At 36.7% G+C, this 15,953-nt stretch overlaps 1 protein-coding gene across 8 annotated transcripts in view; it reads left to right on the top strand.

Annotated features, from left to right (window-relative positions):
• The window catches only part of ROBO1 (roundabout guidance receptor 1), a 396,160-nt gene that overhangs the window by 370,714 nt on the left and 9,493 nt on the right, over window positions 1-15,953 (top strand). For 7 of the 8 annotated variants that reach the window (XM_027102621.1, XM_027102582.1, XM_027102576.1 and 4 more), the window contains 3 exons: window positions 4,415-4,821; window positions 7,734-7,886; window positions 15,072-15,380. In XM_027102621.1, the coding sequence (XP_026958422.1) occupies window positions 4,415-4,821; window positions 7,734-7,886; window positions 15,072-15,380 (869 nt within the window). The remainder of the gene's footprint in view (window positions 1-4,414; window positions 4,822-7,733; window positions 7,887-15,071; window positions 15,381-15,953) is intronic. The other variant, XM_027102591.1, reaches the window with a different exon arrangement.

Genomic DNA, 15,953 nt, shown 5'->3' with positions numbered 1-15,953 from the left:
AACTGGAACAGTCTCACTTCTGCCACGTTCTGTGGTCAGAGCAGTCACAGGGTCCACCCAGACTCAGGAACTTAGAACTGAACTCCTTCTCTCGATGGAGGGATAGGCAGGTTCTCATCCCAGAAGAGCATTGTGGATGGAAGATATTGTTATGGACATCTTTGCAAAATACAGTCTGCCACAGACTGATACATAGTTAGCTTTATTAAGTATGAGTGCCTTAAAATCCAATCCTTCCATGTCTTAAAGTATAAACGGTAAACCATTCCCTAAGCTGTGTCCTTGTGATCCCTTTAGTCTCAGAACCTAAAAGTTCCTTCACCATAGTTAGTACACAGTAAAGAATGAATACATTTTTTACTTTTTTTGGGTTTTTTTTTTTTTTTTTTTTTTGCGGTATTCGGGCCTCTCACTGTTGTGGTCTCTCCCGTTGCGGAGCACAGGCTCCGGACGCGCAGGCTCAGCGGCCATGGCTCACGGGCCCAGCCGCTCCACGGCATGTGGGATCTTCCCAGACGGGGCACGAACCCGTGTCCCCTGCATCGGCAGGCGGACTCTCAACCACTGCGCCACCAGGGAAGCCCCATTTTGTACTTTTATGTTTACTGATTAGGGGCATTATAAATAGCGTAATGTATATGAATAAGAAATTACTGAGCTAAAACCATTATAACTTTGCAATATTTAACTAGATAAGTATTTCATACTTGCATTATTATGGATATTGCAGTTTGGGCATTCTCATTAGCTTCTGAGATATTCCATTTTTTGTCCAAAACTAGATAAACTAGATGACCAGCATAATAGGAATCTTCTCTCTTTTCAGACAATAACTATGAAAATAATAAAATTAAATGTATTTACATATACTGTTTTCAAAAGTGTCTGGTGCTATTGAGTTTACTGTAGTTGATATTTAGTGAAAAAAAATCTCTTGAAAAGTAAAAGTAAATTTTATGTATGGAACAGGAAATTTATAGATATTTTATTACTATAGATGAACTGAGTATGATATAATTGGAAGGAAAAGAAAGAAGGCCAAGAAAAATTAAATATTTTGTCTGTTTACAAACCAGTTAATGGTTAATTATACAAAGTATTGAAACTATACCAGTTTAAAAAAAAAATCTCAAAGGTATGTATTTTCCCCCTTCCATCTTTTGCCTGGTAAATGCTATGTGGTAAACTATATAAATACCTGCTTTCATAAATTAATGGACTTTTTCCCTTCTTCTCTTGAACATGCTTATGAAGGCATCATTTTTGCAGGAGCCTAGAGTGTTGTGATTAGCAGCCATGTAGCTGTACATTATTTCAGAAGACATTGAAACCCCTCAGGGGGAAAAACTGAGAGGGTTGAGGTTCATTTGTGGCAAGTCCCACTTGAGTGCAGCATCTTGAAATAGCTTTTTGTTTTCAAATAGAGTATATTACATATTTCAAACCGTACAGGTTTATCACACGTTCCCTGGGCTTGCCTTGTTTACAGATGGCTTGAATAAATTTTTCTGTCTTTCCTCAGCATTTGTACAGGGTGGTAGTAGTTAAAAGCCAGCCCTCATTTAACATGAAGATGTTTCTGCTTCACAGAATGTGAATTATCCAAATACAACAATGCTAGCATCCTTTCATTGTGAAGTTGGCTGTCTTACATCCCTTCACTGATGGTCAAAATAGTCCCTTTTGTGCTAAAAAGTCTTACATGTATTTAAAAAAGAAGTTTCTTGTATTTTGGGTGTGCCTGCTGAGAAAGACTGTAAATTGACTTTTAAGTATGGTATTCTATAACAATCCAAATTAAATAAAGGTTTTCATCCTGTGTGTGTAACACACTCCATATTGAAACAATTATCCATTTTAATCTCTTAAATAACTTCAGCTTTGGCATATTCTTCATGTTTCTTCTAGTGCCACACACAGATGCATTAGAAACGACCCAGAAATGAAAAATAACACATTATACTGAAGAACTGTGTATGTGTATATATATCACATATGTATATATATATGTGTATGTGTGTATATATGTGTGTAATAGCACCATTCTTAGAGGAAAGGCCATGGCCTTGGAAATGGAATGTGGGATTAAATTCTAAATTTGATACATACTAGTTGTGGGAACTTTGTCAAGGTCCTTAATTTCAATGTCCTCTGAATTTCAATCTCCTTATCTGTTAAAATAATAATAAAATAAGTACCCTGGAAAGTTGTTGAGAAAATTAAATGAGTTAACGTTGTAAAATACTTAGCTGCAAAGTAGGTGCTCAATAAATTAGTTAACTGTAGTATTTTAGTAATCATTCATTTTTAATGCTTTCCATTTGTGTTAATAAAACATGTTTATTGAAGTGCCTCAATTCATTGGGATAAAAAGCACAACACTTTTTTCTTCGAACAACTGCCATGCCACCCTAACCACTGTGCTATATTGAACTTCCGTTTCCCTCTCTATAGCAGGTCCCTAAGTTAGATCTTGACCAGATCCTATAGGATTTTTTTTGTTTGTTTGCTTGCTTTTAGTTTAAGACCCGGTCCTGTTAATTTTAAAACCATAATCATGCATTTCCAGATTTTTTTGCAGATTGCTCATGCCTGTGGCCATGGTGGCATGGAGTAATGGGTGTGTTCTGTTTTTAATCACTTCCTTCCTCACTCTTCCCAGTGCATTCTCCCAAGCGCTAAGGCAAGGAAAAGGGCACATAAAAAGAGCAAAGTAGATGAGGATCCGGTCTTCTCTTTGGTTAGCCCGACTGACTGTTCTGTCTCATCTTGCTCTCTGAGTATCACAAGAATGGTGAGGGAAGGGGGCTGGCACCAACTTCCTCCACTGATGAAGGACTCAGTCCTGGACAGCATCAATAGGCATTTGTAGTCCTTGAACAATTTAGCCACATCTTCAGATGGACTACCAGTGAGTGGCATTCATGCCATATCTCTCCTAGCCTCCCAAGCCATAGGGTCACCAGATTACACAAGATCCTAATGTCACTTACCCTCCAACACTAGTGCTCAGGTCTGCAGGCTTATTTGGAATCTATCCTCTTTACTTCTCAGGAGCACAGAATTTGATGAGGTGTTGTCATGACTCTTCCAAATGATATTCCCCTTATGTCATCTTTTTAACCTTGCTTAGAGAGCACTGGGACTGTTGAGCACATCACTAAGTAGTCCTCCAAGTGGAAATCACTATATGTATCCCTTTTTTCAGGCACTTTCCTAATTAGGAGTTAATCTCTTGGCATTCTCCAGCCTTGGGAATAGCTTATTTCCACAAACCTTGCTTTCCACTAATGTCCAAAAGCGCTCTACCTTCTCAGTCATCTTATATTCACTGTGTGTGATGGTGTTGGAGGGTAGGAGGACTGCTTTTCACTGATGTTCCCCAGATCTGTGGAGAGATGGTTGAAACCAGTTATTGGTAACTGTGAACTTAAATTGTAGGGTACTGCTTTATTTTGTCCTGAACTTTGGCACTTAACTTCCAGAGCATCAAGAAAAATACCTGTAAGCATTTTGTTAAACAGGTGGAATAATGGTAAAAGCAATATACTTGCAGATGGCTAATAATCTTTATAAGTAAGTAATTTGGAGAAAAACTGCTCTTGGCTCTTAGACCTTTTTAATAGACTAAAATCTAAAGGAAATTGTGTCATATGCTCAGTGCATAATTTTTTAATCCTATAAAATTCTACTCTCTATAGTCAAAATGAATGAGTCCATTTGCTTACAATGGTGAGAGTGGCAATGAAGGAAAGGGAAAGGAACATGTTTATATGTTTATGGAGCAGCCTGTTTCAGGACTGATGTCTGCTGTCTTTGGTCATAATAAGCTGTCAATAATATTCCATACACTTTAGGACAAATACATAGATGTCAATTTTGAAATAGGTATTACTTACCCCTGTTTTAACTGAACGTAATCCAAAAGATAAAACGTAAGGAGACTTATAGATAGATGAGTATATTTCTATTAAGCTTGAATCAAAAGGTAGCCCACCATGCTTCAAAGTACCTCTGGGGCTTCCCTGGTGGCGCAGTGGTTGAAAGTCCGCCTGCCGATGCAGGGGACACGGGTTCGTGCCCCGTTCCGGGAAGATCCCACATGCCACGGAGCGGCTGGGCCCGTGAGCCATGGCCGCTGAGCCTGCGCGTCCGGAGCCTGTGCTCCACAACAGGAGAGGCCACAACAGTGAGAGGCCCGCGTACCGCAAAAAAATTTTTAAAAAAGTACCTCTGGTTTTGAGGTAAATTTCTTACAACTCAGAATAAAACATACACATGCTCGGATTTACCGTTGTTTTTCCTGAACAAATTATCTCCACGGAAGCAAAGACTTGTGAATTTCTTGGTTAATTTATGCTTTTGTGTCCTAAGTAATGAGCTAAGCCATACCTGTTTATTCATTTTCCTGCAGACGGCAGCCGGTGAGCCCTCCTCCACCTCCACGGCCGATTTCCCCACCCCATACTTACGGCTACATTTCAGGACCCCTTGTCTCAGATATGGATACGGATGCGCCAGAAGAGGAAGAAGACGAAGCCGACATGGAAGTAGCCAAGATGCAGACCAGAAGGCTTTTGTTACGCGGGCTTGAGCAGACCCCTGCCTCCAGTGTTGGGGACCTGGAGAGCTCTGTCACTGGGTCCATGATCAATGGCTGGGGCTCAGCCTCAGAGGAGGACAACATTTCCAGCGGACGCTCCAGTGTTAGTTCTTCTGACGGCTCCTTTTTCACCGATGCCGATTTTGCCCAGGCAGTGGCAGCAGCAGCAGAGTACGCTGGTCTGAAAGTGGCACGGCGCCAAATGCAGGATGCTGCTGGTAAGTCGTCCGCTTTTCTCCAAGCTGGGAAAGAAAATTCGATGTGCATTTGTCAGTTGCTGATTGGAGATCCATAATCGTATGTTGCTGATTATGGAGATCCATAATCTTATGTCCTATATGAAATGCAACTATTATTACTCTTTTTTTTTTTTGGCTGCCTAAGGAAACCAAGGTCCAAGATGATGATGTAGCTTGCTTATTCCCTTTTTCATAACAGGCTTTTTAAATCTTCTATTTTATTTTTATTTAATAAATCTTCTATTTTATTTTTATTTAATAAATCCTATGTAATGTGAGTGAAGCTACCTGAAAAGTCTTCATTTTTAAGATAGTCTTAGCAAATATATGTACAATTTCTTTTGGAATGTATATGGTCAATTAAATGAGGTTTGTGTTATATGGGTTTTTTTAAGATGTAAAAAGTCACCAAAATAAAATTCATTGAGGTAGTTCTCTCATCCCATTTAATTAGAAAGTGTCTAGGAGAAATAGATAAATGTCTGGAGGGGACACTCAACCATTGGAAACTGGGCTGTTTCTCCTTAACCCCTATTCTCTTCATGCCCTCTCAATTAGAACACTCATTTAATTGAGAAGATATAAAGACGTTTGTACTATACACACATTTTCAAGCATAAGTATGTTTGACACTTAAAGTATACATTGTTAATCTAATAATTTGGAGAGCAAGTTAATCCAAACGCTTGTGTATTTTTTCCATCTATTTTCCCTTTTCATTGCCAGTAGCCTGTTTTTAATTACTGTATATCCATTCTTATGTTTTAACCCATTTTTACTTATCTCCCACTCCCAACTCTGTTTAGAAAGTAAATAATATGAGAAAGAAAAAAATTTTAATTTAAATCATACATTTATCACATGATTTTCATTTCTGTATAATGGAATATGTACATATATACATTCATATACATGTTGAGTGTATATATATTTCTGGTAACCAAGAAAATATGAATAGAATAAAAATAATGTGGTCAAAAAGAGAGCTATTTCTGAGAAAGACCGTCACAACAAATCAATAATTGCTATTTTGTTCTATTTTTCTTAGTTTAATAACTATCACATTGGTAGTTTTCCATGTTCTCTTCAGATATTGGATTGGTCATTATTTCTTATCAGTGTAGAATATATTCAGAGAAAATTTAACTCACATCATAAAGTTTTCTTTTCCTATATATTATTTATCAGAAATGTGTTGCAGGAAAAAAGAATGTCTAATATCTCTCAAACTATTACCATAGAATGCATACTTATTTCAGCCAGCCCTATACTTTATAATATTCAACCAAATTTCCTTTTTCTCTCCTAGTTGCTTCTGGGTATAATAAAATAAGTATGCAAACATATCTATCGTTCCTAATAAATAAATAACATTTAACTTTATATATAGCTTTTGTTTCTCCTTATTTTTTAATCTTCTGTAAAAAAATAAATAAATAAGTGAAATTAAGCATCTCAAACTACTGCTTTCAGATTGCATTAAGCGTGTGTTTCAGTTCATTAAATCAACAAGACATAGAAATAATGTCGAAAATGCATCTGCGAACGACCTTATGCCTTAGGGTCTATGAGCAGTAGATGGCCTTACACAATAGAATGAGTAATGGGTTCAGTCTCAGCCCTAATTCTCTTTTCATGGATATGTAACTTTAATTGTAATAGTCTCCATCATAGCTAAAAAGAGTTTGGTTTAATATTTTATTGTACTGTAATTTAGTGGCTCTTCTGGTTTTCGTTCGGTTCATAATTATAATGAACTAAACAGGCATTGGACTCTGCTTATTAAAGTGTTCTTTTCAGGAAGGGGTGCTGCTTATCATATGACTTGAAGTTAATATGAATGAATAATCCAATCACATTGCTTCTCACTTGGCTGCATTAATGTCTTTTACTTAATATGCTTCCGTTAGCACATTTAAATGTGTTGATTTTACTATATGTGGCTTCTTCTGTTTATAGCCAAAACACATATTGTCTAGGTCTCTCTGAGGTTTCTTGTAGTACAACAGAAAGTTCTGGATTTGAATCTCTGGAATTTCAAGGAACCAAAATAACAAAGGTCAAGTGTAGGGCCAATAGATCTCCACTGCCATTATGGATTAAATATTTTGTGCTGTTGTAATATGTCTCTGTAAGAAAAAGCCAGAGAATTGGAGAGCACCGCAGTGCACCATGTCTGATTAGCAGATTCATTTATCACCTGTGAATATTGTCCCTCTAAAATCAAATAACCGAAAACAACTACCTATACCATCACCAAAAAATATAAAAGTCTCTGGAGGGGGTCACTTTAAATATCCATAACCAGCAAATAAATATCTTGTGAGAGAAAAGGGGTGTGAGTAATTTTTGGCAGGTCTGAATACGTGAGCTAGCTTAATTCCAGGCCACCTTAAGAGAAAATACCTGAGAATGTATTAAGATACTAGGAATCTGTCTTCAAAGAATAGCACAAACATATTTAATTAAAATAAGGGATGTATTTTGTACTGTTCATTCTTAGAATATGAATTTCTTAAGGGCCCTGGCTATTCCTTTTGAGAAAGCAACAGACATTGGATATATTATGTAAAAATTTAATTAACATTTTTGTTTAATCATAACACTTTAGTGAAGGTAGATGCAACAGTCAAAATGCTTTTCTTTAATAAATAGGTATCAGAATAAAGGTATCATGGTTAAAAAAAAGGAGCCTGCAAATGCTTTTAGGGTATTTTTTCCAGTGGATAGCTCAAGCAGAATAAGAAGAATCCTATTGTTTACTAGAATAGTTTATTTAAGCTTTTTTTTTTTAATTAGGGATGTTTATAGTTTTAGTGTTTTATTTTGATTATTAGTGTTAAATTAAATTAAACTTTATTGGTGAGTTTGGCTCTGATATTTTTCCTCAGGCCGCCGACATTTTCATGCATCCCAGTGTCCTAGACCCACAAGTCCTGTTTCCACAGACAGCAACATGAGTGCTGCGGTAGTACAGAAGGCCAGACCAGCCAAGAAACAAAAACACCAGCCAGGACATCTGCGCAGAGAAGCCTACACAGATGGTAAGTCCATTGAAACGGATGGAAACATCTATGAATCTCTCCTCTTTACCCTGGCTCTCCAGGACTTGAAAATGCATCCACTGACATTAGAAATTACATTAAAAATTCATTAAACAGTAAGCCTCATATTACTTATAGGAATGATTGACTTCCATATCTTGTCAGGCATCTCAAGTCCCTGAAGTTTTCTAGTAAGTAGGTTATTTCAGAAAGTAAAACAATGTATAATACTTTTAATATTCTTAAAAGGTTATTATATAGTCTTAAACAAATAGACATTATTGTAGTTGAAGTCATGGCATAGGGTTAACCTTCACCACATTCACTGATAACTCTTCCGAAATGTCCTCACTATTTTTCCTGGTGAATTTTGCTTTCAAATAGAAGACAATAAGCTCATTTGAACATAAATTCTAACTATAGTGATGATATGAACAGTTAGTCTGTGCCCCAAAATGCAAATCGAATCATCTTCCTTCATGCCTTCACATACAGTATCCATTCTCACTGAAGAAGTAAGGCTTGTATTCTCCAGGGAGCACAGGAGAATACCGCAAACATAGTGATGTTGTCTAGAGAAAGCCTTTAATGAAAGTGCCTCAGGTGGCCCGGCATTTATTAAACTGCCACCTTCTCGTTTTATAAAACAACCCCAAGGGCTTTGTTGGAAATTCACGTAAGATAAATTCTCTCAGACTCACCCATCTTGTCAAGTTTGCTGAACCTGCTAAAGGGTTGGGGGGAGAAGATTGTCACAGGCGCTGTTCCCCAACCTGATAGAACCTTCATTACCAGTCAGCAATGTTTCGCAAAGGGCATCATTTTCCATTACCATATGAAAGACCAATGTTATAGATCCTTATCCAAGGTTACAAGGAAGGTTTTCTGAGGCACTTCTCTGATTCCTGCCACTTGACAGAAAAAATTTAATACAAAGCTCACAGCATGATGAGCACAAGTAATTTTGCAATGAGTGGCTGTCCATGCTATTATCTATACTTTATTCAGAGTATTTTCTCTCACTAGCATCTATCTGATATTAGACTACATTAAATACTGGCATGACACAGCGCACCTGGGCCTCCTGGATCCTGCCCAGGACTCTTTTGTCAGCGAAACTGAGCTGTCAGAATATTATCCGGTTTTGAAGGGTTATTATAGTGGCTTTGTGCATGTTTCCCTCTGTGAAGGGACAAACACTAGGTGTAAATCCCCAAACTCTATTGGCAGTTTTACATTTATGGGATCCCTATAATGGCATCTTACAAGTTTTATAGCTCTTCTATCAGTTTTTATTATCTAGAAGAGAGTGCTCCTAAGAGAAAACTGGTCAAACATCAAACCTTGATGTAAATACATCTAGGTTGAATACATCAGGGAAAAAACCTAGCCTAAAGGTTTGTGTAGCTCTTTCTACCTCTTATTTATACTTGTTTCAAGGGGCTTCTGGCATTGAGTGATGCTTTTTAAAATGCTTTAAAACTAACACGGTATTGTGAAGCAATTATACTCCAATAAAAAAAATGCTTTAAATAATGTAAACATGCCAGTTAAAGGGCATAGTGTTGCAGTTACAAATTACACTGTGCTTGAAAATTGTGATCTATATTTATTGCCCCACGTTCTGTAGTACTTATTTCAGTGTGTTTAATAATTAAATATAAATTGTAACTAATCCCTGAATAACAGCTATTAAATTGAATGATGAAGCAACCAAGTTATTTTTTAAGTTAATTTCAGAAATACCAAAGAAATATGTTAAAATATTTGAAAGTGAAAAAGTTAATAAGAAATATTATTTAAATTTCTAAATGTTCATTTCACAAGTGATTATGCAGAGTAGTCATAATATATACCACAATGTAGAAGCCAGTAATTATTTTCTCTAAGTCACAGAAATAGACAAAATTGAGATACAACTAAAGCTGTTTTTTAAATACTAGCTTTACCTTCCTTTTAGCATTTTGATAACCAACTGTCTTTTAGTTATGTTTACTGTACTAACAAGTCTTGAATATAATTCTGGATGCTTTCTGATTTGGTAACGAAAAAAATAACAAAGCTATGTGTTATTTTATACATTTCCATAATGCATATTGATGAACCAAAATCATTTAAATGCAGATACTTCTTAATGCACCCAATAAAAGAAATGCACATACTCTTGATAGTACTGATTATAGCATGGAAACAAACATCATTTTATCAGGAATCACTTTCTCATTTTTTGAAAAAAATATTTACAGTTCATTCATGAAGAAACTCAATTGCAGATACAATTTGTACAGTTATTAAAGAAAGAGAGAGAGGGAAGGGAAAGAAAGAATTTAAAGAGCTGCGAATTGTGAAAATGAGAATTAAATATATTAGTAAGACCTGGAGGGTTCTTTCGTTTTTGCTTTTTATGATTAAAATACATCAACTGTGATGGATGAGTTTGATTATTGTCAATAGACTTCTTACGTGAGCTATTTTCAGCCTATGGTATGTCAGTCAAGTGTGCAGCATCTTTACTTTGTTAATTTTGTTCAAATTATCAGTTTCCTTTGCAGAATTTTTGTAAATTCTATAAGGAGAGATAAAGAGTGGCTGGGTCTCAAATGATAAAGAGTAATTTGTGATGATCCTTGTCAGTCAGCTCTGATTAGTTTTCTAGGGCTGTCCTAAGAAAGTACCAGAAACTAGGTGACTTAAACAACAGAAATTTATTTCCTCACAGTTCTAGTGGCTAAAAGTCCAAGATCACAGTGTAGTCAGGGTTGGTTTCTTCTGAAGCCTCTCTTCTTGGCTTGTAGATGACCACCTTCTCCCTGTGTCTTCACTTGGTCTTCCCTCAGTGAATGTATGTGCCCTCTTCTTATAAGGACACCAGTCAGGTTAGATTAGGGCCTACCCTAAGGACCTCATTTTAATTTAGTTACCTCTTTAAAGACCCTGTCATCAAATACAAGTCACATTCTGAGGCACTGGGGATGAGGACCTCAACATGTGAATTTCGGAGGGGACACAGTTCAGCCCGTAACAGCCCACAAGCCCCTAATCCATGGCACTGTGCCATACCTTGTTTGCAGGTAAATGCTGGGTCTCACAAACACTCAGGGAGTACTCATTGCAAAGCAGAAGGCTGCATGCTATTGACACACTGACAGGCAGAATCCAACTCTTTATTTATTTCATATTTGCCGCTTCCAAGTTTAACCCAGATGAAGGGTAGGATTAAAATATATGAATATTTATCAGTCAGACTTTCATCGAGTTAAAGCCAAGCATAAGTGCATTTCTAGGACCTTCTAATTGATTCTTTCCACTGCTTTTCAACCCCTTCTGAAGCATTTACATACTTGATTTAAAAACCAAATCTACATTATTTCTCCAGCTCTACTTTTCATAAATTATAAATTCACCACCCTCTTTGGAATGATGCTGTTTTGACTTGATATATCATTAATTACAAGGTCTGGGAATTTAAGTAGTTAAGTAAATAGAGTGCTGGATCTCCATAGTGAGTTAATGCCCTCAGAATTGTCTCCATGTGTATGTTCTTACGTATTACTTTACATGCATTATATTGGTATTTAGACAGTCTTGTATAAAGAATGCTGTTTATATGATTGTATGAAGAAAGAGTCTATACATATATATGAGTTCCATAATCCCATTTGTTAAACCCAATTTTAGCTATTAGGGGTATGAACTGGATGAAAGTACTATTTATCACTTTATGAAATATAGAATTGTTTATACTATGATAATCCCTGATTTGACTCAGGGATTTTACAATACCTAAAAAAGAATTTATTTGGTAATCTGTTTATATTAAGAAATTACGCCCACCAGCATTCCCCTCTGTCACTTATATACAGTGGCAATTATATGCAGGAAGTTAGAACTCTTAGAAATATCATTGGATTCTCTTCTCTTTTTCTACCTGTATTATAGATACAGGTGTATCTATATCCCTATATAGAGCATCCAGTAATAGATTTTGTCTCGAGAGTTATAGATTCCCAAGGCTTTGTATGATCTTATGATAGTGATAATCATCAGCTTTGCGATCCAATAAGCCCAGACATTTTACGATTTGATGATAGTGGCAGTCATCAGCTTCCTGATAAGCTGTGTTTGCAATCAGTTTGAGTTTGTAGCAAGCAGATAGTGCAGAAATGAGCCTGCAGTCACTCATTCGCTCTGCTTCCAGGTATGTTCTGAATTAGGCTTTTCTCCTCGCATTGTCAGTCCCAGGCTAAGTCTGAACTTAGAACAGCTCAGCCTTGGGCCTCTTGGCTTTAAGCCACTCACTACAATCTGTCTTCTAACTCTTTGGTTGTTTTTAATAAACAAGCAGCAGATGAGGGAGAATATCATGATAGTACTTTTTTTTAAGTGTTGTTTTAAAAAAATTTGTTAAAGTCGTAAAGGAGGAAAATCAACACTAGTGACGACGGCAATTTATGTTGTAAGACAAAAAAGTCTTTTGATTTTCCCAGATTCTTGGGAAAATTAATGCTATGGACTGTACTTTGGCCCCCATTTTATTTTTATTATTATTTAAAAAAATTTTTTTGTGGTACGCGGCCCTCTCACTGCTGCGGCCTCTCCCATTGCGGGGCACAGGCTCCGGACGCGCAGGCTCAGCGGCCATGGCTCACGGGCCCAGCCGCTCCGCGGCACCTGGGATCTTCCCAGACCGGGGCACGAACCCGTGTCCCCTGCATCGGCAGGCAGACTCTCAACCACTGTGCCACCAGGGAAGCCCATGGCCCCCATTTTAGATAAAAAGTATTGAGGCCGTTTACATGAAAAGGAGAACGTGGTGAGCTGTGAGAACTAACAACAGCAACAAAATGCAAGTTACAGTCTGACCACTTTTAATAATGGAGTCCTAAGTAAAACAGCTGGTAGTAAGATGGTACCTCAAGCTTTCTGCTTTCAAAAACCAATACAACAAATTCTAATGCCTTAGTTATATAGCACATAAGGTCAAAAGAAAATTAGTTTTTAAAAATCCATATCTACTTAAGGAACAAAAGAAAAGGATTAATTATTTTTTTAAAAAATACAAGAATGAGAAATACTAGATTAAAACTGATGCTTCCTAGAACCCTTAATTTGCTATTATATTAAGAACTTTCAAGGCACAATTTTAATATTCAAGAGTTTATTATGCTGGTATATGTAAATGATAGTCAGTGGACCATTGCTAATAATAGTAAAATATCTGGAAATAACCTAAATATTCCTCTGTAGGGATTGATATGAATAATGATATATTCATAAAACAGAACATTATACAAACTTTTCATAAAAAGAGGTAACTATATGTACACATATGAAAATGTATACAACTACACAGGTGAAAAAAGTGCAATCCCTTTTATGTTACTAAGAAAGAAAGACTGTCACATTCTGATGGGCAGACAGCCACTCTACACAATCCCAGATGTGGCCATTTTACATAGGTCCTAATGTGAATGGTGTTCCCTGGAGTTTTGCAACTTGGCAGCCCTGCTTTAGATGCATAAATAATTTCTGGAATGATCTATAAAAACCTATTCAAACTGATTACCTCTGCACCAATACTGAGGATTGGAAATGAAGGTAGGGAGGTATAAAGGATTGTATTTCCTAGTCTTTATGTACTTTTGAATTTTTACCATGTGAGTGTATATATTTTGTGGAAAATCTTAATGTTAAGTTTGTAATAACTAAGCATTTAATACATGTTCTGTACATGTTTTAGTTGACTTATTCTATCACACAGACATTTCTCTGCAAATATGGAAACATTACCATTTCTAAAGCCATGACGAAAAAAACTACGCTGATAATTCCCAAATCTCTGTGTCTCTGGTTTTGACCTCCCTTGAAATTCAGATTTTATGTACAACAACCTGCTGGACATCTCTATCTGGATACTTCAAAAGCTCCTCCTATTTACTTTTCTAGAATGGAACTCACGTTCTTCCCTTGCAAACCATCTCTTCCTCACCCCTGTGTTCCTCATCTTCAGAGATGTTTCTCTCATTCCTCTAGTCAACTATGGCAAAAATCCTAAAAGTTATCTAATGGATAGTCTTCCCCTACTATATTCAATTGATCATTAAATAATACTGATTTTTCTTCCTTTTACTTTCTCAAACATATCTACTCTCCATCTGAACAGGCAACAATACAATTCTATCTCCTATCATTACTTACTGAGCTATTAAAATAACTTCTTGGCCTCCTGGATTCAAGACTTTCCTTTTAATCCATCCTCCAGACTACACCAGAACAGCCTAAAACTAGAAGCTATTCATATTCTTCTATTAACTTTCCAGCTATTACTAGGTTATTTACTTCTTTTCCCTGGAGTATGTACATAGGAGTCATTTTTAAAAAATAACACCACTTAAAGGAAATGAATTTTCTAGAAATCAAATTTTATGCCTACTTTTATCTTTAAGTATGTCTATAATAGAAGTTGAATTATATATAATATCCAATTATGTGTAATATATTAATATATAATTATAGATTAAATTATATTTATACTAGTGATCATCTTGTTTAAAATCTGTGGGTGCATATACAAAGTGGAGAGATCCCATCAGTGAATGGTAGATTGTGAACATGCGATAGAATGAAATAGTAGTATTAAAAACACTGAACCAAAAATTAAGAGTTTGGGGGCATTAGTCCTGGTTCTGATCATATTTACCTTTAAGATTGGAAAATAACTTAAGATCTATGTGTTTGAGTTTCCCTATCTACAAAATGAGAAAGGATTCAGGGTGGATTAGGGATGGCAAATAGGTCTCAACTCAAGTGCCAGCCTCAGTCAATTTGAAGTGATTGCCTCAAGCGTAAGGGTATCCATCTGGAATCAGCAACATTACGCTGAAATCAATTGGGAAAATCTGCCGTGGTTGCAGTAGAGAAAGTTATGGCATACATACCCACCATGGTAGCCATCCCAAGACCAGATAACCTCTAAGTCCCAGCTCTATGATTCAATATTCCTGTGCTAGATAAAAATGAGAGTACATTAAAATTGTTGGTCATCTTATTCCTTGGTTGCCTTCAGTTGTTCCAGTTCATTTAAGATATATTATCTCACAGTTGAATGTGACTCTAATGGCAATGCTAATGTTGACAACTTTATAAGTGGCAAACTTTTACAGTATTTTAAATATTTCTTTTTAGATCTTCCACCTCCTCCTGTGCCACCTCCTGCTATAAAGTCACCCACTGCCCAATCCAAGGCACAGCTGGAGGTACGACCTGTAATTGTGCCAAAACTCCCTTCCATAGAAACGAGAACAGACAGATCATCAGAGAGAAAAGGAGCCAGTTACAAGGGGAGAGAAGTATTGGACGGAAGACAAGTTGCTGAAATGCGACCAAATCCAGGTGACCCCAGAGAAGCACAGGAACAGCAAAATGATGGGAAAGGACGAGGAAACAAGGCAGCAAAACGAGACCTTCCACCAGCAAAGACTCATCTCATCCAAGGTACTGATTTAGTCAAGCAGCCAATAAATATAGATTGAACATGTTTGCATGGTACTCTGCTAGGTTCTTTAGGATCCTGTGCAAAGGGTGAGATTTAGAAATTTGCTCTCTGTTGGAGGAGACAGGCATGCTCCCAGATAATTTGAATACAGTTAATTCTAATACATGACATATGCAAGTCTTCCTTGGAGAGGTGCCAACTGAGTTGAATTTTAAAGGAAAGCATGATTTCCACAAGTTAAACAGGGAGAAGGGGATATCTGGCAAAGGAAATTAGTGGTGAAAAAATATGAAAGTGGGAAAATGAATGTTTGATGAATACTTATTTACAGTTTGGCTGGAGAATTAGATACTTGGGGACAGGGACAAATGGTAAAAGATACAGCTAGAAAGGTGGTTTAGCCTGACTGGGAAGGCAGGGAATACTATTCTGAAGAGTCTGGGATTTATGATATGGGCAGTGATGAGCCAGCCAAAAATCTGATCAAGAAATTACATAATCAGATTTGTGTTTTAAAAAAATAAGTGACAGCACTCTACAGTGAAGGAAGAGTCGGGAATTGGGTAGCTGAA

The sequence above is a fragment of the Aethalodelphis obliquidens genome, unplaced genomic scaffold, assembly GCF_003676395.1.
Source record: "Aethalodelphis obliquidens isolate GAN/ISIS:26980383/991018 unplaced genomic scaffold, ASM367639v1 scaffold1, whole genome shotgun sequence".
Lineage (NCBI taxonomy): Eukaryota > Metazoa > Chordata > Mammalia > Artiodactyla > Delphinidae > Aethalodelphis > Aethalodelphis obliquidens.
The sequence above is the reverse complement of the archived record's forward strand: the minus strand, read 5'-3'. Positions and strand labels throughout refer to the sequence as shown.